This window comes from Equus caballus, chromosome 7 (assembly GCF_041296265.1).
Source record: "Equus caballus isolate H_3958 breed thoroughbred chromosome 7, TB-T2T, whole genome shotgun sequence".
Lineage (NCBI taxonomy): Eukaryota > Metazoa > Chordata > Mammalia > Perissodactyla > Equidae > Equus > Equus caballus.
Genome location: NC_091690.1, coordinates 63,902,808 through 63,926,954, shown reverse-complemented (window position 1 = coordinate 63,926,954; position 24,147 = coordinate 63,902,808). Strand labels below are relative to the sequence as shown.

General features: G+C 39.8%; 1 protein-coding gene across 48 annotated transcripts in view; it reads right to left on the bottom strand.

Moving 5' to 3' along the window:
- DLG2 (discs large MAGUK scaffold protein 2) overlaps positions 1-24,147 on the bottom strand; it is a 1,837,299-nt gene that overhangs the window by 334,736 nt on the left and 1,478,416 nt on the right. For all 48 annotated transcript variants that reach the window (XR_011441029.1, XR_011441028.1, XM_023646512.2 and 45 more), the window contains one exon: positions 13,033-13,189. Coding sequence is in view for 46 of the 48 variants with exons in the window: in XM_023646512.2 (XP_023502280.2) it covers positions 13,033-13,189 (157 nt within the window). In the remaining 2 variants the exon portion in view is untranslated. The remainder of the gene's footprint in view (positions 1-13,032; positions 13,190-24,147) is intronic.

Genomic DNA, 24,147 nt, shown 5'->3' with positions numbered 1-24,147 from the left:
ATATGTCAGTAGAGTGATAAAAATACATGAAAAAATAGCCATAGTTTCGTGCAGCTTATGTTGCACACAAAGTATGAAGGACAGAGGCAATAAATGCGTTTGTAGTTTGTATCACAGCATCATTTCCAGCAGTCCGTGGAGAAAGCTTCCCTCCAGGGTAGATTTGGAACAGAGAAATAACAAGCAATTAAATTATATGGAAGATTAACTATTGGCCCCTCACAGACTCCTCACTTTCTTTCCTTCAAGGAAGAGAATCATCGATCAGTCCATGTTCGGGAACGAACAGCATTTCTCATTTTGAACTTTCTCCAGCAACCTTGGCTCTTAGGGATCATAGCTGATTATTAGTGCTTTGTTCAAAACTTGTAAACATGGGACTCTCACAATATTAAAAAAAAAAAAAAAAGCAATGAAGCCATGAATTCTACTTTCAGATTTTAGTTCACTTTTCATTTCTTGAATTATATTTTAAACGTCTAGCATTATGATAACAAGTTTTAATACTGTAATCAAATACAATCAACATAAAAAACCTCAGCAAGCAGGCCACTGTGGGGTACCCAGTTCTATGCAAAGATCTTTTACTGCCATCTTGTGGATTCTTAGAAAATAACCTCAGTTGCAATGTGCTATTTATTGCATCTTGCAATAAAGATTCATATCTTTATTGATATGGTTCATATGACAGAGTATATGAAAATAACTGGAAAAACATATAAGAAAAGAGAAATTAAACATCCAGGTTTATATTTAATTTTATCACTTTGGATGCACTATTTAACTTCTCTGTGGCTTGGTTTCTCCACGGCAATTATAATAATGGTGCATCCCTGCCTATCTCAAGGTTGCTTTGCGAATTGAAACATAAAATTGCTCTGTAAATCAGAAGGTACTATTCGGAAACAATGGATGATTATCCTTGTTATCATGCTACACCATTAGATTGATAATACCTCAGCATTTTGCATGTAACCTGGTAAATACGGTTCGAACTGAAGAGTCAGACCGTGGTATTGGCCTTCTCAGTGGCTTGTCTCGTCTTTTAGGGCCCTCAGGACAAAACAGCGGATGTTTCCAATGAAAAAATTCCCTGAAGATAATTTCTTCTGGAGCAGAAAATAATAACATGGGCCTGGGGACTGAGGAAGGGAATATTTTCTTTTTTACTGTATTACTGATGTGTAAGTGGGTCCTGACATTCCAAAAGGACAGCAGATATGCAGCATAGAAAGAGGTTCTTCTGATAAAAAAGTGCTCCCCTTACGATACCTATCCACTGATCCATACTTCAGTCCTTCTCTTGTAAGCTTTTTGGTTTGGTTTTGTCTCTCAAACAACATTTAAACTGGAAAACTGAGGCAATATGTTGGATCGCAGATGGCACAGACACCTTTAAAAAATTTATCTGAGCATTTCAGGGAAACATTTGGAACAAAACCTTTAAACTTTTCCCTTCCCCTAAGGTAAGGCTTCTTCAAGTTCTTTCTTCAAGTTCCACAAGTTCCTTCTCTCCTTTCTTCTCCATTCCCTTTTAAGGCCTTAGAAGGTGCATGAGGCGCCTCCTTTCTTGCTAATCTCACCTCTCCCCAAATTCTGTCTCCCTCTCTATCCTAATCACCTCACACACGGTGTGCTTTCCCTGGGTTCTGGGCCACCAGACAGGCTGATCTCCTGCTTCACTTTTGCCCTGGCCTGGCTATCCTTTATACAAGAAGATTTCAAGCCTAAGACATCACTTCTTCAGGTACATCTTTCTGGTCCCTCGGTCTGTGTCAGGTCCCCCTGTGTGTGCTCCCCAGCACCTGTAGCTCCCCTTTGGTAGCACACTCAGAACTCAAATTTGCAAACTCCATGAGGGTAAGGACAATGCCTATTGTATTTGCCACTCTATCTCTAACCCCTGGTGCAATGTCTTATCTAAGATAGGACAATATATTTTCTATATATTTTTCTACATATATTTTCCTTATATATTTTCTCTATAATTTTCTGATTTTGTTTCTTTCCCAAAGAAAGTAAAAATAATAGAACTGGAGACCATGCCTCATGTGACTTTCTCCTCATCTCTCTTAAAGACCAAAATGTGGATTCACCTCAAAAGAACTGATGATTCATTTATTCATTAGTTAGAAAGTGTCTGTAGCTATTTAATAGAGTTACACAGACTTTTCAAGACAAGGTATATTGGTTTGTAAATCCCTTCCCTTCAGAAAGACATCTTTAATTACTTTGGGACCCAAAGTACTGGAAACAGAAAATCATCACCATTAGAAATGAAGTCTTCATGGTCCAGAGACATTGGAACGGTTGACATCTTGTCCTTGCCTGAATCTCCTGTTGACAGGCTTGAGTGAGCAGCGAGGGAAGGCCCTGCCAGCTGCCCAAATGCAGGCCTAAGGCCCTCCCAGGGAAGGCTGCTCCTCAGAAATAATGTCTATTGTTTAAAAAGCAATTGTAATTCTCAAGATATGAGATCCAAAAAATTCCTCAGATAGAACTCAGTGAGCCCAGTGATCTCTGATGGACATTTACCATTTAGCCGCTCAGTGTCCAGATACCCTTCTTATTTTGTGGCTATCCTAGATAGAAGAAGGCACAGCCTTACACCCCATTAGAGAAGGTGGAGGGGGGCAGATAGTCCCTTTTCCCACTAGGTTGCTACAGCATGGACAAGCCAAGCATATGTTCCTGCGAGGAAATTAGAATTCCCACACTAAGATGTAAGGTATGTGGAGAGAAAAAGTTTTCCACAGTGCCTCCAGCAGTATGGCTCAGCCATAAGTGGCCAGCAATGATGGCCCTAGGAGCCAGGAGCAGCATTCTTTTTCTTTTTTTTTAAAGATTGACACCTGAGCTAATACCTGTTGCCAATCTTTTTCTTCTTCTTCTTCTCCCCAAAGGCCCCCAGTACATAGTTGTATATTCTAGTTGTAGGTCCATCTGGTTGTGCTATGTGGGACACTGCCTCAGCATGGCTTGATGAGTGGTGCTAGGTCCACACCCAGGATCTGAACTGGCAAAACCCTGGGTCACCGAAGGGGAGGGCACGAACTTAACCACTCGGCCACGGGGCTGGCACCCTGGAGCAGCATTCTTAACAGACTGTCCTTTAGCAGGATTTCTTCCTCCGTTCTGAGCCTGGTTTCTCAGCCTTCCTGAAGAACCAGTGAGCTATCTGTTATTTTTCCAATAAATTTCTTTTCCATTTAAGTCACCCAGAGCTGATGTCTCTTGTCTGGAGGCCAGAACTCTGGCAGGTAAACTCACTATCCAGCTCCCATCAGGCACATTCTTAGAGTAGTTAGCATTACAGGTAAGGAAGCTGGTTGTGATAGAAGGAGGCCTATGCCTGGAGTCTAACTAACTGGCTCTGAGTTAGACAATCAGGGAACTCTTTCATTTCCTACTGTATAAAATGGCAAAAGGATTTCCTACCTGTCCTGAATGGATGCTGTGAGGATCAAAAGAGATAATGTCCACAGTAAGGCTCTTTGTACATAGAAATGGTGATGCAAATGTAAGGGTTATTAGAGATTAGCTAGCAAAACAGGTTAGTCTGAGGCAAAAACAAATTAGAACTAAAAGTCAGTCCACTTTCAGTCGAGGATCACGCCTTCCTTACAACTTGAGATCTCTGCAAAGATTCCTTTAGATCAGGGGTCAGCTGTCACAGCTCATTTTCAATGCTTACGTGGAGAAGGCTCAGGATCAAGGGTTAGTTCACCTTTTGAGGCTTATATAGGAACTCTTAATCACCTAAACACCTTTTTGGAAGAAGAGCACATATTATAAATAAATTTTAAACAAACATCATGTATTTAGCATTTAGTATGTAGTGGAATATAGCTTTAACATTTTCCTGACCTATGAGAATTCCTATTAGTCAATTAGGAAAGGATCCGTCTGATTTGGAAAACATATTTTGTTGGCCAGAAAGCTAAAAGCTTTAAGACATTCTGAGTTTTCAGGACAGAAGGGGCCCTTTGGGCCAAGGGTCCAGGTAATACATCTGACAGGAGCCCTAGGATTCCCAGCTGCCTTCAGAGAAGTGGGCAAGGACGAGTCATTCATTCATTCATTCATTCATTCAACATTTGCTTAAATGAGTGAACGGAGTCAAAGGTACAAACTTCCAGTTATAAAATAAATTAGTCAAGGGATGTAATGTACAGTATGGCTACTATAGTTAATATTGTATTGCATATTTGAAAGTTGCTAAAAGAGTAGATCTTAAAAGTTCTCACAAGAAAAATATTCTGTAACTTTGTATGATGATGGATGGTAACTAGACTTATTGTGGTGATTATTTCATAATATATACAAATATTGAACCATTACGTTGTACATTTGAAACTAAAACAATGTTATATGTTGATTATACCTCAATAAAATAAACTTTAAAAAAATTTGCTTAGTAGCTAGGTTCTATGTTAATCAATAGGATGAAGAGATGAATAAGACACAGTCATTGTCCTTGACAGAAGCTTCACAGGATCTAGATGTTGCTTCTAAGTCACCTGAATCTTAGATTCTGTGTGTACAATGCTTCCTGTGGTGGTTCACATGTCTCCTTGTAAATCTTCTATTATTTCAGGCATCTTGTTTTTCTCACTAACTGGATTTAGAGTGTGGACAGTCTCAGATATAAGCAAACTGCCAAATTCTATTTTCTTTCTAAAGGCAGGCACTGCAGAAAAAACATAGCTTTAAAATCAGAAAAAATAGTGGTTCAAATACTACTGTCATTGCTGATTATCCGTGTGATCTTGGGCAAATTACTGAATTTCTCTGAGCCTTCAACTCGACAAGGTTGTTGTTAGGATTCAATGAAATCATTGTGCGGTATCCACATGAATATTTAGGACTAAGCAGATACTCAAAAAATATCAAGCATTTTATCCCTAATTCTCCACTGTCCCTGCTTCCTTGGGCCCTCTTTGTTGGAAAGCTTCTCCTCCAGAGGCTTTTCCACATTCCCAGGCTGGGCTAACAATAGCTTCTCCTTTGTGCCCATGTGGTCCCCAGAACTTCCCATTAGCACTTTCCATGTTATATTGGAATAACCTATTTACGTATTTGTCTCCCCTCATGAGGCTCTATGTTCACTAAAGACACAACTACCTTTTAATGTAGTATTCTCGGTGCCTGGCATTTTTTGGCACTTAGTGGATACTTACTAGACGTCTGCTGATTGGTTTTATGTGAATAGGTTAGTAAGTTGTATGCAAAGAATGTCACTTATCTAATGCTCCAGGCAGCCTCTCCTGAAGTTGCAATTCTGTTTGAGGAGGACCTTCCCAGATGTAGAAGGATAATTCTTCAGTCTTAGGTATTTGGGTTGTACTCTCCCCACCCCTGAGCTCTGAAAATAAGATTTTTTCGCTGAGGAAGATTCACCCTCAGCTAACACCTGTCTCTAGTCTTCCTCTATTTTGTATGTGGGCCACCACCACATGGCCACTGACGAATGGTATAGGTCCACACCAGGGAACTGAACCCAGGCTGTGGAAATGGAGTGCACAGAACTTAACTACTAGGCCACTGGGGCTGGCCCTGAAAGTATGACCTTAACGTGAAATGTCACTTCTTCCAAATAAAATACCTGCATGAATTTTTCTGGAGATTAGTTGAAGGTGGTATTTCTAAAAGTATGCTGCATTAGATAGTAATTCATATTCCAGGGAGAAAAAGGATTCTTTAGTTAAATAAGGTTAGAAAATGCTTTAATAGCATTTCTCTATTTGCTGCAGGACTTCTCAGGACCTTTATTTGATCGCAAACTTTTCTTCAAGGAGCATTTTATAGATCTGGTATTACACAGAACACATTTGTAGAAACACCACTTTGAGAATAGCTAGAACTAGAATCACTAAACTGAATTTCAGACTTGTAAAGGCTGCTTAAAGCTGACTCCTTGAGTGGTTGTGCTGTGGGTTATCTATTAGAGGTCCGACTTTAAGTGCAAGTTTCACAATGTACTATTTTTGCTACATCTTTACAAGTTGTGATATATAGCATGTTAGGGACACATTGAGTAAGGCATATAATCAGAAAATAGCAATGTTAATTTTGGTTTCCTACTATGCTTGTAAAGTTTATCGAACTTATTCATTTGACATGTATTATGTATTCTATGTCAGACAATGGGGATGCTTCCTAAGTGAAGCCTGGGGCAATCCAGGAATTCTCTGGTCCCTTTTAGGTAATAGAAGGCCCTTGTTCACTCCAAATTCCTTTGCCGAGGAAATTTAGCACATGCACAAGTCCATGGTGGGAGTCACACCCTTCAAGACAACTATCCCTTTTGTTACAACAGTGAAAGACTTACACGTGGTTTGTCAGTAAACAACTGCTGTCCAGAGCCCTTCCAAGTGACTCACAAGCCTGGCTGCCTGGAAGACCCCGCCTCCCCATAATCCTGCAGCTACTGCACCATAGCCATTCATTGTACAGGCTGCTGTTAGACTGTATGTGCCATTGTATGTGCCAAGTTGTTAAATTCACCCTGGCCTGGAGGGAAAGAAAAAGCCAAGGTGGGCTGGGGTGTAAGTGAGAGGAGGGGAAGTGGTATATATGAGGCCAGGGAGGCAGGCAGGGGCCAAACCCCACAAAACCTTGTAGGTCTTGTTAAGAATTTTGGACTTTATTTAAGAATAACAGGAAGCCATTGAAAGGTTTTAAGAGAAAAGGAGAAATGACATGATCAGATAGGCTTTTTGAAAGACTTGCTCTTCCCAGAGGCTGGAAATTTGTATGTGATGGAGATGTTTGTATGGCCTGGCAATCAACAGGAATTAAGAGACTCATAGGGTGTAGCCAGGCCCTGTTGAATCCCTACCCTCTGGCAGGTGGGCCAGGGGTCAGCCTGGATGGTGGGGCTCTGAAGCCAAGGCTGAGGAAAAGTCCGCTGGAACTTCTTCATTGGCCACACTTTTTATTTAAGGTGGTCCCTGAGCAGAGGAGCTGTGGACTCTGAGTTGAGCAGGAAAACAAGTCCAGTAAGGTGGAGAGAAGTCTGAGTGGGCTCCATAACTGAGAGGCAAAAGCCAGAGACTGAAGAGTCAGGGAGTCTAGAGAGAGTGGGGCTCCGCAGAGACAGTGATGCCTAGAATAGGTACACAGGTTTGAGGAGGCAGCCTCTGCATGGTTTCTGGGCCAGAAGCCTGAATTTAACTGGTCAGAGGTAGGACAAGATGTCTTCATCCTTTCAAAAACATTTTCAACTCCACTTGGTTAGATTTCACTTCAAAGTTGTTTAATAGGGTGCCCTGGCTGATATAAGACCCTGAAATTTCTGAAACCTTCAAACGAGGGAACAGGAGGAGCAGGGTGGGGACTCACAAAAATTACATGTTGTCTAATGTCTTCCAAGGTAAATGTTTAGTATTCCCTTCAGAAAATACTGTTTCTTTGAGCAAAATTATAAGACAAGCCCTTGGTTACAAAGCTGTATACGAAGGCCATATCTACCCATTTTCCTGGGGAAAGCTGTGAAATCACCCTTAACCTGAATGCAGATGTTGAACCATTCCAGTTTGGAAATATATACTGCTGTGTTTAAGCGAGTGTTGATCTCTGAGTCTTACTGCCTTTCTTTTCGGGGGAAGGTGGAGCGGGTGGAGCTCAACCAGAAAAAATGCTCTCCCGGTCAGGGATGATCAGAGCTGGGACTGAGGCTTGTTGCTGAGGGAAGGGTGGAAGCTTTGCTGGAGTCTAGGTGCCTCCAAATGTTGAAGATGAAAGGAGAGAAGCTAAAGGTGCTGCTTAGGTGAGAGACTTGGCAAGACTTCTAGTTTAAGCTGTTGTGCTTTTGGAAACAAGGTGACAAAGCAGCATGGAGCCAGGGAAATGGCACTGGTCCCCATCTCTGCCCCGGCCCCAGAGCCTCTTTGGTACTTCGGGGAGTACCGGCTTCAGGAACACTGAGAAACAGCCCCTAAAGCACTGAAAACTATGAAAGCAAGGCTCCTCCATGGGTCAGGGGTCACAGCCAGAGAAGAGGGACATGGTCCCTATGGCATGGTCACTGGAAGGGATGGGGTTTGCAAACTCTTAAGAAGATCTCTTCAAGGAACCAAAAAAATAATTTGGGACTCTTTCTGGGGAGAAGGTGGGGGCAGAGAGACAGCTGGATTTCGGGCACAACACTAGAAGGGATTTAGAGTTGTCATTTCAGGTAACAATATAAGGGTGACTGTACCAGTACCTCAGGACATTGAATACTGTATATAGCGCTCAAATTCTATTTGAATAACTTGACAACAAAGATCTGGTAAATAAAGTCTTTCCCTTCTGCATGGCTCTAACCATGAAGATAGCAAGAAAACCTGAGAATTAATGAAACGCCCAGGTGAGCTGTGACTCACTTTTTCTCTTTCTAAATCCACAATGCAATTGCAATTTGCAAATTTGCAATTTACTATTGTACCTTCTCCTCAACAGCTGCAACATTTCACTTCTGGCAACACATATTCCCAACCACATATCTTCGAACAGAGTGAAATCCTTTAAGTCCAGCAAGAGCGGGCTTTGGAGCTAGCAAGGTCAGCTGGGGGGATCTTTGCTAGGCTCCTGAGGAAGGAACCAACTCAAACCTCTTGGTGAGACAGGAAACAATCTTTATAGGGGTATTTCTGCTTCATGCTCTGCTCTACATTTTCTCATAACAAAGCATTGAAATAAATAATAACAGAAGCAATTCTATTTTTCCCTCTGCAGGAAGAATGCCTGAGGAGGCCTCTGCACTATTTAATGTGATTGCTAGCTGAATGCCCTAAATTCTCCTCCGTGAATACCTCAGGAAGATGGTTCAATTTTGGATAAGACTTTCTCTAACAAATCCCTGAGAAATAGGATACGTAAGGGAGAAATTAGAGAGAAAAGATCACTCACAATACATGGAAGGAGTAGAGCCTCAGGTGATGATTTCTTTATCTTTCAGCATCTTAATTACTCTGGTTCTGTAGTTCTGGTGGGGAGGGGGCAGGGGTGGATAAATCCCTACAATGAAGCTTTGAAATCCTCTATCTTCAGGTGCCCATGCAATGTGTTTAAACAAGGCACGAACACTAGATGGCGCCCATAATCTTAAAACATCATAGAAGGCTGGTTGCCTTTTCTTTGCAGGCAAGTATGACTGCTTTGTGGGAAAGCTTTGTCAGTTACGGGAAATATAAAAATATCTACTCAAGTATTTCCCACTACTGGTGTCCTGTGAGGGGCTCCTTATGTAAGGAGTTGGCGGTCAAATATGTTTGGGAGAAAACATATAATTTATCTTCCTCTAAGGAGCTTCCCAATGCAAACTGGTAAACAGATGTTTTAGAGAAGTTCTTCAGTGAAGAAACCGGGTACCAGGGAATCCTCAGTAGCAACCTAATACAATCCAGTGTCTTGTGAAACACACTTTGGGAAATGCTGTTCTAGTCCAAGCCCTACCCCAAAGAAAGAATAGCTTAAACTGTCTAAAAGAGGCCTTTTTTGTATATGGTTTCTGATACTCTGAAAAATCAGACATAATCTTTTTTGTGTGTGAGGAAGATTGTCCCTGACCTAACATCTGTGCCAATCTTCCTCTATTCTGTATGTGGGATGCAGCCACATCATGGCTGATGAGTGGTGTGTAGGTCTGTGCCCAGGCTCCAAACCCAAGAACCCCGGGCCACTGAAACAGAGTGTGTGAACTTAACCACTATGCCACTGGGTCAGCCCCTCAGACATATTCTTCATGCAGAGTTGTTAGTAGTAATAGCAGTATTGATTGAGTACTTACAATATGACATGCTCTATTCTAACTGGTTCATCTCCTCTCTTTCCCCAGTATGCCATCTATACCTATATCTAGATCTATCTATGCACTCATACACATATTACACATATTGATATATCTGCTTTCAGGCTATGAACATTTTGAGGACAGAATATTTATCTCCTTCATCTTTGAGATTTCAAGTTCTAGTACAGAATCTGGCGCATAGTAAGCCATTAATAAAACAAATTATCTAGGAAGATTCTATAGTCTGTGTGGGAGAATAATTCTAGAAGATAGGAATGGACATCATGCCCCTGATTAGAAAGGTAATTGTCTATTATACAAGTCTTTTCTCTATGAAGACCAATTGAGAGCCGAGACCTACCTTTCGGTTCTGTTCGCTGGGGATTCTATTTCTCTTCTCTGAACTTACTATGTTAGCATAACTTATTCGCAAATTAATCTTACATGACCTAGTAATATGCATTGCATTTTGATTTAACTCTTGATTGCTATTTAGAGTGTGTGTTCTTGTGTTTTACAGGAAGATATAGTTTGTCCTTACATGTCCACTGCAAGCTATCGATGCAAAATATTATCTGCTAAAATCCATTGCTAATAATTCTATTCTGTCATTTTTTTCTATATTGTAATGTTTGAGTTTCTCAAGCTTGTTTATTCTTTTCTCACAGTGTTAACCAGTAAAATTCCAATACTGAGCTTTGAAATTAGCCACTTTCTAGCAACAATTTAAATAGATTTTCACAAGATACAAAGGAGAAATATTCCCTCTTCTTTTTTGATTGCAAAAAGTAGATAATATTTTCAACATCAAACTGTCCTTGCAAGTATTTTACATAAAAAAAGGATATAATATCTGAACTTCAGAGATTGTTAGATTCTATGAATGGCCATCTCTAAGGGAACTATATTCTGATTGATCGCCTTATTTGCTATATAGTCCTGGCAATAATATTTAAGTGGATACGTCTACTTTTGAAAGAAATACTTGTGAGTTTTCCTCCTTGAGCCATAAGAAGATTACTAGCTCATCCTTTTTCTACCACAGGTATAGAGGTTAAAATGAATAAAACCTACGGCTTCGTGGATTTCTCATTTAAACAGAGTGAAAGAGTCTGTCATCTCTGCCTCAGTGTCTTCATCTTTAAAATGAACATAATAAGCCATAGCATTGTTATAAAATTGAATTAGTTATAAGAGTGACTGACTCAAAAGTACCATGTAAGTATTAGCTTTTTATAGCTCTGTGTACTCCTAAGTGTGATGTGCACACAGAGCAGTGTGTACTAAGGTGTTGAGTGAGACCGTTGACAGGTTTTGAAGAGAGATTGTGCTGAGTGGAGAAAGAACACTGATTTTGGGTCAGGTGACCTGATTTTGAGTCCAACAGCATAGTCAGTAGCTGTGGAGTTTTGGACAAATATTTAGTCTTTCTGAATCCCCTTCCCTGATGTGGAAAGTGAGAGTAATACAAACTTATCCTGACACTTAGAATTTCTTTGAGATTCCCCAAACTAATGCATGTGAAAGTGCTTCTGTCTGGGAAAGTGCTATGACAAATGTGAATGCTGATTATTACGAAATGACAGAGGGATCCACTAGGCTACAGATTTTAAGCCAGGACGATGAAGACATGTAACTATATTCTAGATAGAATTTTAGAGTCTATCTCCCAGGCTATCGCGACTTTGTGAAGTATCATTATTTTTATTCAATACTTTTTCATTCAAAAAACACTTTTTTGAGAGACTGCTATGTGCCAGGCACTGTGCTAAATGTTGAGGATACAAAATCATATAAGATAGCGGATTTGCTTTCAAGGAGCTTTTGCCACTTTGGAGAGAAAGACAGACATGTACATAAATATGGGCAATAAGGTTTAATAGCTTATTAAATCCTTTAAGTTATATTTTATATATCATGTAAGTATAGAAGAAGAAGGTGGGAGAAAAAGTTGAAGGCGTCATGTTCAGCTCTTGGATGGCAAAACAAGATGCTGGCATGGGACCCTACAATTTCTCCCATACTCAATCCTACCAGACATCTGCTAACTGAGGAATGAGCACAGGCCTGTATGTGTGGCTGAACCACAGAAACACATAAAGCAAGGCCATGGATGTAGACCACTGGACACTTGACTCAGGTCAACTGACTACGTTATATAGGTAAATTCTGTGCCTGTGTGGGGGGAATAGAGTGATGATTGACAATATAAGGTCACTTGGAAGATTCGACTATAAATCATAGCTGTAAAACAAAGACAAATTTTTCTAAATAAACAATGAAAACCACAAACTAAGTGCTTCATTGAGTTTTGAACCATAACCTCAGCCATAAGAATTGGGCTCCTTGAGTAATTCTCCACTATTATTTGCATGACAACCAAAATTTCAGTATGTGCATGAACACTTACAAGGGATTTGTCATAAAGTTTTTACTAGGGAGGTAGCTTGATGTAGTGGAAAGAAGCAGTCAATAAATATTTGGATAACAGAAAGGACTTGGAGAAGAAAGGAGGAGAAAAAGAAAGATGGAAGGAAGAGAAAAAGAGCAGGAGGGAGGGAAGAAATAGAGGAGGAAAGAGAGAGTGTTGTGTGATGGGCATTAAAACTGAATATTTAAATTCCAGCTCTGACTGTAGTTAGGTAAACTTTGACGAGTTACTTAACTTCTCTGAACTTCATTCTCTTCATCTGAACATGGGGCAACACCTTTCAGGGTGATTGTGAGTATTAAAAATTGCTTTTATAAAATCCTTGGTAAATATAAATGCTTAATAACTTGTTGAGGGCAATTCTTATATTTAGGTAAACGATGATGTTACTACCACTTATCAATGCTACTAAATTGCATATGAAATTATTTTATGCATTTTCTTACATAGTTATATGCAACAAACTATATGTATTATAAAGGTGGAATTTCTAGAGTATCCTCTTAGATTTGGAAAAAAATCTGCAGTTTGAAAAATAAGTAATATACCTAAAAAAGGCATGCTTCTCAATGTTCTCTTGGATGCAAATATGTTTCAGAAAATCTAAATGTAAACACTGGCACCATTATCTGTATCTGAGGGAAGTAAGCAACAAGCATCAAGCCCCTGAACACCATTTAAACTGTAACATGCACCTGAAGCTGTAATGCTCTCATCCATTTTCCCTTTGTAATTAAGGTGCTTTTGGAGTCACAACTGAAAGTGACTTTTTCTTGAATGGTATCAGACATGGAGGGAATGAAGATTAAGGAGAAATACTCACAGATAAGATCTGGTCTCCTCTCTGGAGTTCCCCACTCAGGTCTGCTGGTCCACCGGCCAGAATGAAGGATACAAAAATACCTTCTCCGTCTTCCCCACCCACGATGTTGAAGCCCAGGCCAGTGGAGCCTTTGTGCAGGACCACCTTCCGGGGCTCCCTGCAGAAACAAGTAGAGAACACAACTCACAGAGTGACCCCCTCATGATTTAGGTTGCTTTTACATTCATTGAGATATATATCAGCAATTTACAACCTATGAAAATGGCTTCCCAAAGTAAGATACATTTGCACATCAAGAAAGATGCTCATATCAGGGCAGATATCTGAGTCCTTCACTATAACAAATGTCAAAATACCATGCAAAGTCTTTCCTTAATTTCAAAACATTTCCTTAAACTAGTCTTACCCCAGTTTTCCTTTGTTTAAAACATCTGTTCTTACATTGAACACCACGTTAGTACTCAGGAGGATGGAGTATTCAAAAAGAGAGAGAGAATCTGGGGGACAGAGACTAGATTGAATAGGCCAGACCAAGAAAGATCTTACATGTCAGCCTGTGGGTTTTTTGTTTGTTTGATTGTTTGTTAATTAAAATATACTCTGTGGGCAAAATGGACTCATTGGAAGATTCTGAGGCACCAAGAATATTTAAATGCATGTAGGAAAATTAACAAATGGTCATATATAGGATTGATGGAGAAGGAAGTGCAGATATGATGGGAGGCAGGAAAATCAGTTAGGATGTTGACCAAGTAATCTAGGTTTGAGGAAGTGACAGCCTGAGCAAGGGTGACTGCAGTGATAATGAAAAGAAAGGGCAACATCAGACAGGAAATTTGAAGGGAGAAACAGTGGGTCCAGAGATCGACTCAAGCATTGAAGGATGAGAGGAGGAAGAATGTCTAAGTAACAGGCAAAAGGAGGGAGGGGAATGGAATCCAGGGTCATGAGGATGAACACGATTTTGACAAGCTCAGTTGCAGGAAATGGTGGGACATCCATGTAGACGTGTTTGGAAGCAGTTGGAAACAAAGGATAAGAATTTAGGTCCTCAAAGAGGACTGCAAATGCAGACTTGAGGGTCATCAATAAAAGGATGAGTGATCAAATCTTGAGCCAACAGTTCACTGCATTGTGTAGAGGCCAGAAAATTATGAAATATAGAATTGTAAGGGATCTTAGAAGGCAACTAGCTCACCTTTCTATATCAGTAGTTTTTAAAATGTATTTTGCAAGCCTTAGGTTTGACCAAGGTGTCTTTTGTATCACCCATCCTTTTCTCCCAAATATCTCAGCTCCAATCATTAAAGTTCCTCTTCTATTTTTGTGCTCTTAATAATATAAGAATGACAAAGAGCCATCCAATATATTTTTATACTATTGACTACACCAAGACTCTGTTATTTGCTACCACATTCCCATGCACAAAGAGAAGCATTATATCTATATTTAGCCTTATTATGAGGAAGGCTGTAAAATGCACATCATAGCTTGGACTATAAGTAGTATGTTACAAAGCGATGCACTGAGAGGTAACTTGACATAGAGTTCATTCATTTTATTCTACAAATACTTTGCAAGCACCTACTATGCCAGGAACCATTCCAGGTTCCCAGAAAGTTTGTAAGCAAAACAAATATCCCTACGATTATGGGGTTATATTGTAATGGAGGTAGACCACTAATAAGGAATAGATATAATAAGTAAATTTGTTATATGGTATGCTAAAAGGCAAAAAATATTTTAGAGAAAAAGAAAAAGGAGAATAGTGTAAGAAAGATTGTGGCAGGGATAGGCCTGGGTAGGATTCATTGAGAAGGTGACATTTGAGGAAAGATCGAAGAGGTGAGGAAACTAGTCATATGAATATCTAAAGAAAGAGCATTCCAGCCATCAGGAACAGCCAACGCAGAGGCCCTAATGCAGGAGGGTGCCTGATGTTGTCAAGGAAGAGCTAGGAAGCAGTGTGGTTGAATGAGTCAACGAGGAAAGGACAATGGTAAAAGATGAAGTAGTCAGTGTAGGAGTTTTCTATTGGTGAGTAACAAATTACCACAAACTTAGTGGCTTAAAACAACACCAGTTCTGTAGGTCAGAAGTCTGGGTGGGCTTGTCTAGGTTGTCTGGCTAGGATTTCATAAGGTTGAAATCAAGGTATTAGCCAGGCTGAGCTTTATTGGGATGCTCTGGGGAAAAATCTGCTTCCAGATTCATTTAGGTTGTTTGCAGAATTCAGTTTCTTGTGGTTGTAGGACTGTATTAGTCAGAGTTTTACAGAGAAACAGAACCAATAGGATATATAATTTTATTATAAGGAATTGGCTCATGCAGTCACAGATGCTGAGAAATCCTGGGATCTATAGCTGGCAAGCTGGAGACCCAGGGGAGCTGACGGTGTAAGTTCCAGTCTGAGTCTGAGTCTGAAGTCAGAAGACCAATGTCCCAGCTCAAAGATAGTCAGAAAGAGAGAGCAAATTCTTCCTTTCTCTGCCTTTTTGTTCTATTCAGGCCTTCAATGAATTGGATGGGGCTACCCATACCAGAGAGGGCAATCTGCTTTACTCAGTATGTATACTGATTCAAATGTTAATCTCATCCAGAAACACCCTCACAGACACACCTAGAATAATGTTTAACCAAATATCTGGGAACCCCTGGCCCAGTCAAGTTGACATATAAAACTAATCATCACAAAGACTGAGGTCCCTGTTTCCTTGCTGGCTGTCAAGCTGGGAGCCTTTCTCAGCTTCTAGAGGCCTCCCGTATTTCTTGCCGTGTGGCCCTCTCTACCTTCAAGCCAGAAATGCTACATTAAATCCTTTTCACATTTGGATTCTCTCTGGCTTGCTCTTCTGCAACCAGATGGATATAACTTCCTGCATTTCAAAGGTCAGGTTCGGCCCATCTAGTTAGTTCCTTATCTTAAGATCAACTGATTAGCAATCTTAATTACATTCGCAAAATCCCTTTTCCATGTAAGGTAATTTAACTGTGGGAAGAATAAAGGAGGTGGAGATCATGGGGCCATCTTTTTTTGCCTACTATAGGCAGAGAGGCAACAAGGGACAATCCTGAAGGGCCTTGTAGACCATTTTAAAACTCAGATTTTTACTCTCAGAAAAATAGGGAGCTACTGAGAAGAATTATTTGATCTGATTTACATTTACAAATGATTACTTTGGCATAAAATAGATTGAAGAGGCAAAGATTGAAGAAGTGAAATCATCCAGGTGACTATTGCTATATTCAGGCAAAATATAACAGTGCTTTGTACCAGAGTGGTATGAGAGAAAGTGGTGAGCAGTGGATACATTTCCAGTCTATTTTCTCTTTCTGTTCAGATTAATTCCTGTTTTTCTATCTTCAGATTCATTGATTCTTTCTTCTGTCATATTTATTCTGCTATTGAGCCCATCCAGTGACTTTTTTATTTTGGTTATTGTATCTTAAATCTTTAACATTCTATTTGGTTCTTCTTTATATCTTCTATTCCTTTGCTGAGACTTCCATTTTTTTTTTCTCATTTATTTCGAATGTGTTTGTAATTGCTCATTGGAGCATGATGGCCATTTAAAATCCTTGTCAGATAATTACAATGTCTGTGTTATCTCAGTGTTGGTATCTGTTGACTGTCTTTTCTCATTCAAGTTGAGATTTTCTGGTTCTTAGTATGAGAAGCGATTTTTTATTGTATACTGGACATTTTAGGTGTTATGTTGTGAGACACTGGATCTTATCTAAGATTATAATTTTCTGCAGGTAGTAGATTGGTTTAAGCATAGTGTGCAAATCCAAGTGAGATGGATATTTAGCTCCCTACTTGGCCCTGGTGACACCAGGGAGGAGAGAAAGTCAGGTACCAACTAGTATTCTACTTATTTTACCTCATTGCCACTGGGGGTAGGGTTGAAGCTCAGTTCCTTTTGGGCTACTGACACCAATGAGGGAGAAAAAATGGGGTGCTGACTAGCACCACCTTGAATCACCTCATTTTGCCTCCTTGCCTCTTGGTGGGGATAGAAGTTCAGCACCCCACTGGGCCCCATTGACACTACCCTGGCAGGTAAAGTGGTTTGCCAACTAGCACTACTTCCCTCTTCCTTCTACCTCATTGCCACTGCCTGCAGGTGGAAGTTCAGCTCCAGCTGGTCCCTGCCAATACCAGGAGTAGGGGAATGGAATCCTAACTAGCACCATTTCATTACTACTTGTTGCTGCTGGGTAAGGTGCAAGTTCAGCTCCCCATTGGAAAGTGGAGTGTCAATGAGCACCATTTCATACCACTTTGTTCTGCCTCTTTCCTGCCGGATGGGGGTCGAAGTTCAGCTCTTGTTTGGCCCACTGACACCAGCCCAATGGGAGAAGTGGAGGGCCATCTCATTATTGCCTCTCCCGGCTGTCTCTGATGGGGCCAGAAGTTTAGCTATCTGCATAGTCCACTGGTACTGCAAGGGTGAGGGGACAATTTTTCCTTTAATGTTTGGCTAGGGTAGGGCCAGTATTATCAAAAGGTTCCTTGTTCTATCAGTTTACCCTTTACGCGGCCCTTTGGTTATAGGGAGCAGGCTTTTCTTGAGGCTTTTTTTGTCCGTGCCTGCTGGCAGTTCCGGGGGGTAGGTTTCTCCAGGACCACATCCAGAATATTTGGTAAAAAGAAGAAAAATCCAGGGAGCTCACAGCAGTGTTATTCCTCTCCAAGCCAGTCTGACTTCTTTCCAATTTTTAGAGTTGTCTTATGCTTATTTGTTTTATTGCACCTAAAGTTGTTTTTGTTTTTTAATAAAAGTTAGAATTAGAGAGGAATGGGGTACTCTATTTTGGTGGAAGTCCAGGTTCTGGATACATTTTGAATGTAGGGGCCAACAGGATTTTGATGGAAAAGTCATCATAGAAATATCCTTCTTTCCTCAGTATAAACGCACACACCCTTAGTGGGTTCAATGACATTCTAGTTATACAGAGTAAACAGGGATGGAGGGAAGGGGGCTACTATGACTCTGTGTATGTGCTAGATATTGTGCTTGATGCTTTCTGTGCATCATTCCATTTATTCTTCAAAACAATCCAATGAAGGACGTATACTGATGTCTGTAACTACTTTGAAACTGATCCACAAAGGAAGATGGATTGGCCATTGGTTGGATGGATAGGAATGCTGTAGAGCAAGTGTAGCAAAACGTTAAAAATGGAATCTAGTGGAAAAAAGTGAACTGTAAAATTCTTCAAATTTATTTATATTTGAAAACTTTTATAACAAAATATTGAGAAAAATAAACAGCCTGATGAAGAAATTATTGACAACTTTTTAGCTTAGTGAAATGAGACTGCTTGCCCAAGTTTTCACCAAGTTTAGTAAGTAGCAAAGGCAGGATTAAGGCATTGGTTTTCTAACTCAAAATCCCAGAGTCTAGAGTATGATATATTACAGAGATTGAAAATCAGGAAGCTGAAGGCTTACTTTGACTCACAGTGTTTATAAATTTTTGAATTAGTTGCTCATGTTTACAATTAGGATATTTTGCATAAAATATGGAATTATGGCTTTACATGAAAATCAGACATTCTATGAACACTAGCTCTTAATCCAGTTGCACAGCAACAGTTGGCTAGAGCTTGGCCCTCTTCAGATGGGGCATTCATTCTCCAATTGGCTACAGTCTCACCTCTCCCTCATGTTCTCAGACAAAAAATGCTACCAGCTGCATCATATTTGCACTTCTGGAAAAGTTAAGGGGAAAGTCAAATATTTCTCCCACTCATGGTTCTATCAAAAATGGGAAAATGAAAGCTTTATGGAGGGAGCCTGGTATTTTACTAGAAAAATGGGAGAGAACATGATTCCTTTGGAAGTAAGGATTATCCTTACATGTTTAATTTGCAAAGTGACTCTCTACAGAAAGAATACAGCTTTAAAAGATAATTATGAAACATCATTCTCATTAGTTAACTATGTTACCCATCTGGAGATATTTTGTTAGTGACCCCTGCACATAAAACACATAGTTCTTTTTTGGTGAGGAAGGTTGCCCCTGACCTAACATCTGTTGCCAATCTTCCCTTTTTTTTTTTCCTCCCCAGAGCCCCAGTATACAGTTGTATATCCTAGTTGTAAGTCGTTCTAGTTCTTCTATGTGGGACACCACCACAGCATGTCTTGATGAGCCATGTGTAGGTCTGTGTCCCAGATCTGAACCAGTGAAACCTGGGCCACCTAAGCAGAGCGTGTGAACTTAACTACTTGGCCATGGGGCTGGCCCCCACATAGTTCTTGAGTGACAATAGTTTTTATTTATTTTATATGGACAAATCTTTTAAACCAAATTATGTGTAATTTTCTCAACTTGTGAGATTTAAATGTCTTTTTAAAATTAGAATCTTAGAATAAATAAATAGAAATTTCAAATAAAAATAGAATGTCTTTTTAAAAATAGAATCACAGTGAATTATGATGCTTATTTTAATAGTGGGGAGTAATGACAAGAAAATAAATCTGTAAAACTATATGCAAATAAAATGTCCTAAGCACACTCCAAATGATTTACTTTTTTCTAATTTAAACTTCTGACATTAAACTGCAGATTTTGAAGTATTTCCCTGTATATTTTTCCTGTTAGAGGATCAAAACCTTGTGAAGAATTAGAAGTTCTATGTTAGTGATATTTAAATAAGTCAACTTGTCTAAGCTAGTTGAGCCTAGACGACAGCTTAGGTTCACACAGCTGGTAAACATCAGAGTTAGCCTCTTCTTCTTTTTTAAGACAATTTTTTAAGAGCAGTTTTAGGTTCATAGCAAAATTGAGGGGAAGGTACAGACACTTTCCATATACCTCTTGCCCCCAAACATGCATCACCTCCCTCACTATCAACATCCCCCACCAGAGTGGTACATTTGTTACAATTGATGAACCTATACGGACACATCATTATGACCCCAAGTCCACAGTTTACATTAGGGTTCACTCTTGGTGTTGTACATTGTATGGGTTTGCATAAATGTAGAATGACATGTTCCATCATTATAGTATCATACAGATTAATTCCACGGCCCTAAAAATCCCCTGTGCTCCACCTATTCACCCCCCTCTCCATACAACCCTTGGCAACAGTGATCTTTGTACTGTCTTCACAGTTTTTCCTTTTCCAGAATGTCATATAGTTGGAATCATACAGTATGTAGCCTTTTCAGACTGGCATCTTTCACTTAGTATACGCATTTAAGATTCTTCCATGTGTTTTCATGGCTTAATAGCTCATCTCTTTTTAGAATAATATTGCTGAATAATATTCTATGGTCTGGATGTACCACCGTTTATTTACCCATTCACCTACTGAGGGACATCTTGGTTGCTTCCAAGTTTTGGCAATTATGAGTAAAGCTGCTATAAACATCCATATGTGGGTTTTCATGTGGACATAAATTTTCAATTCATTTGGGTAAATACTAGAAGCATGATTGCTGAATCATATAGTAAGAGTAGTATGTTTAGTTTTGTGAGAAATTGCTAAACTGTCTTCCAAAGTGGCTCTGCCATTCTGCATTCCCTCCAGCAATGAATGAGAGTTCATCATCAGCATTTGGTGTGGACAATGTTCTAGATTTTTGCCATTCTAATAGATGTGTAGTGGTATCTCGTTGTTGTTTGACAGAGCTAGTGTCTTTGCTACAAGTTAAGTGTTCTGTCCATTGAAAGGAAAGAGAGCTCAAACAATGAAAAATTTAAAAACTAAACTAAAATATACTTTCAATAAGCCAGAGGAGGACCTGAATTTAAAAAGGGATCACAATAGATTTACAGAACATAGTTTCCAGAATTATTGACACTCAAAGACTCACTTTGCCCTTTGTTTCTATCATCTGAACCGTAAACTTCAATACTTCATCCTATGTAGCCTTTCACTCTTCTCTCTCTCAGGGTCATGGTATCCACCCCAACCTGTTTGTCCCCTCTACTTCAGGCCAAGACTCCTAAGACAGCCTCCTAATTTGAAGATTCTTTGATTCTGGTTTCAAAGTTCCAAACACACATTCGCTACTAAATTGTAAATGTGATTCTTTTAATTCCCTGCTTAAACAGCTCCAGCCATCCTATGCCCCAGTCTTATCAAACTCCTTGTGTGTCCCTGAGTCTGACATGTTGCTTCAAACCTCCATTCCTTGGCTCAGGCCATCATAAAGCTCAGTTCCAGTGCTACTTCTCTGACCTCCAGGTACAGGTGATCACTTGCTCCTTGGGTCCACACTGTGTCTTAAACACATAACTCTGTTGTAGCACTGATCACATTGTCCAATGACTGTTCACTCATATATCCTTCTCCCTCAATAGACTGGGAACTCCAGGAGTCCAGACACCAGCACTTCTGCAGAAGGAGCAAGATGACTGACAAGCAAGAACTCAGGAAATAGTTACTGAATGAATGAATAAACTCCCACAGTAATTTAGACCATACTTTACCTTCTACTTCATATTATAATTATTTATACAAATGTCTTTCCTTTTTGCTAGATTTTAATTAGGGATGGCAAAGTCTGATGTCCACAGGGATAGGGCAGACAACATAAATGAGTGAAGCAGGCTGAATAGGGATTGTAACCAATTGGGGAATACATTCCATCTAACGGGCTGCTTTTGCTCAATGCTGGGTAATTATTCCAAGCAGGACCACCAACTAGTATTGCCAGATTCTCCAATTTCTAAAGAAAAGTGAAGAATCTAGATTTTTACGTGAATTTTCTAGAACTTTAATTGGTAATGATAAAAAAATCAAAAATATGGTTCAAGTCAAACATCTCTCTGTTGTAGATCCAGCTGTGGGCTGCCAGAGAGATTCTGTACTGTTCACAGTTTGATGTCACATTTGATGTATGTTTCATGTTTGTCTCCTCCATGGTGCTCAGTGTGGCACTTGCTCATGGTAATTCTCAGTAACTTTAAGTTGATTTAACATTCCACACTCAGCCCCATCTCTGTCCGTCTCTTTTCAAGTTCTCTCACCTGGAGATTCTTTCTTTTATCTTATCTTTTCCATTTTGTCTCATTTTTTTCCTTTTATAATAGACCTGCTCAAGGTCCACCTTCTTCATGATGGCCCATTCCCAAACATTTTGAGCCACAGGTCCCACCTCTGCAAGTTTATTGCCTAGGCCAGTAACTTTGGGTCTGACGAATACAAGGCCCTGCACTTCCATGAACTGTCTCATGTGTGAGGGCATCGTGGCCTCCTGAGCGATTATAATTTCTTGAAGGTGTGGTGTCATGGTTTATATTTCTAGTTATCCCTAATACACATAGAAGAGTGCTCAATAAACACCTGACGATTGAATAAATGAGTACACACCATCAATTTATAAAAAACTGTAATATTTTTCATACTGAAATGATTTGGGCTCCAATTTACTGTGTCATTAATCATCTAGAATTTAGATGTTATAGGGGCCAATTACTAGTCATTATTATACATCATAATACATGGACAGCGAGATGAAATTCTAACTCTTGTTCCTCATTCAGGACTGAGCTCAGGGATCATGATCTTCTGGAAGCCGTCCCTGGTGTTCTCCTCAATGTCCTCATTCCAGGCTGGGCTGGATGCCTCCCCTAGCATTCTCTCCTTGAATCTATCATAATGCTTATTACATTGGGTTGGGTTACTCATCTGCTTCTCCAGCTAGAGTGACCAACTTGACAGTAGAGACCATGCCATTTGCTTTTTGTCTCTAGTACCTGGCACATATAGGTGCTCACATTCTACTAATTTCAATTTTCATATTAGAGTTTAAGTACGGAACCTATAGAAGATAGAGACTAGTTACTCATCATGTCAGTAGTTTCTAAAAATTATCTCTCCACTTAAAAACATATATTTTATTCATCCATCCAATCTTTCAATAAACAAACATCTACAGAAAACCTACTTTGTGGCCCTGTGACTACAAAGATTAGAGAGCCTGGAGTGGGAGAAGCCACCTCTAAACAGTTATAAAAGCCCAGGAACAGGACAAGTGCTAGGCCAGAAACATAAGCACAAAAAGCTAAAGTAGCCAAGAACAAAGAGTGAGCAGTCTTCTATAAAGATTTTGTTTTTTTTATCATCAGCTGGATGAAATATGTTACATTTATTTACGCAGTTTTATTTTTGTTTTAATGTGATGTAAAAGGGCTTTATAATTATAAAACCTTTGGAGGCTGGACAATTGGAGAGACGTCGGCCTGATGTGTTCCCAGCTGTTGTAGATCATCAGCAGTAGAACCTTGTTTAGCTAGAGTCTCAGAGGATGCTCTAAGCCAGCTGGGATGTTTTCAGGAAAAGGCAGCAGGGTGCTATGGGTTAATTTTTTCTCCTTAAACCAAATGGCTTAAGAGAGTTCAGGATTCAAAAAGGGAAGTGACTGTTTAAACCTGAAGGCCTTCTCAAGGCCATTAGTGTGATATTCCTTGAGCTCTGAACCTTTGAAATCTGTGGTCATTCTAGACAAGCCCCGAAACTTCCACAGTGAAAGACTGTGTGGTGTAATAGGAAGTAAGCTATGAAATGTTTCCAGTCACCTTTCTAAAATACATACCTGACCATATTACTATCTTGCTCAAAAGCCTTCCAGGGATATGTATGCCCTCAGGATAAAGTCTAAACTTCTAAGCATGGTATTCAAGGCTCCCCATCATTTGATCTTCACTTACCCCTCCAATGCTTAAACTCACTGTGCTCCCTTGCACCCTATGTTCCAGCCATACAAGGTTGCCAACCACACCTCCTCATACCAGGTTGCTCCATGTCTCATTGTTTTTGCCCAAGCTGTTCTCTTTGGCTAGAATGATGCCCTCCTCTGCTGTTCTCATCTATCTAATGAATTTCTATTTCTACCTGGCCTTCAAGACTGAGGACAAGTGCTGTCTCTTTCTCTCTGCTGCCCTATCCACCCTTGTCCCTAGATGAACTGACCACTTCTCCTTTGTGGAAGCCACATTGTCTTTTCATTGATCATACCACTATCATTGCCTTGGCTCTTCTGAAGTTACCTTGTTTCTTTGTCTATCTATTATGTGAATCTGTATGGTCCTGAAGGATAAAGACCATGGTTTATTTGTTTTTGTTATTTTGGGAATTAGCACAAGGTGA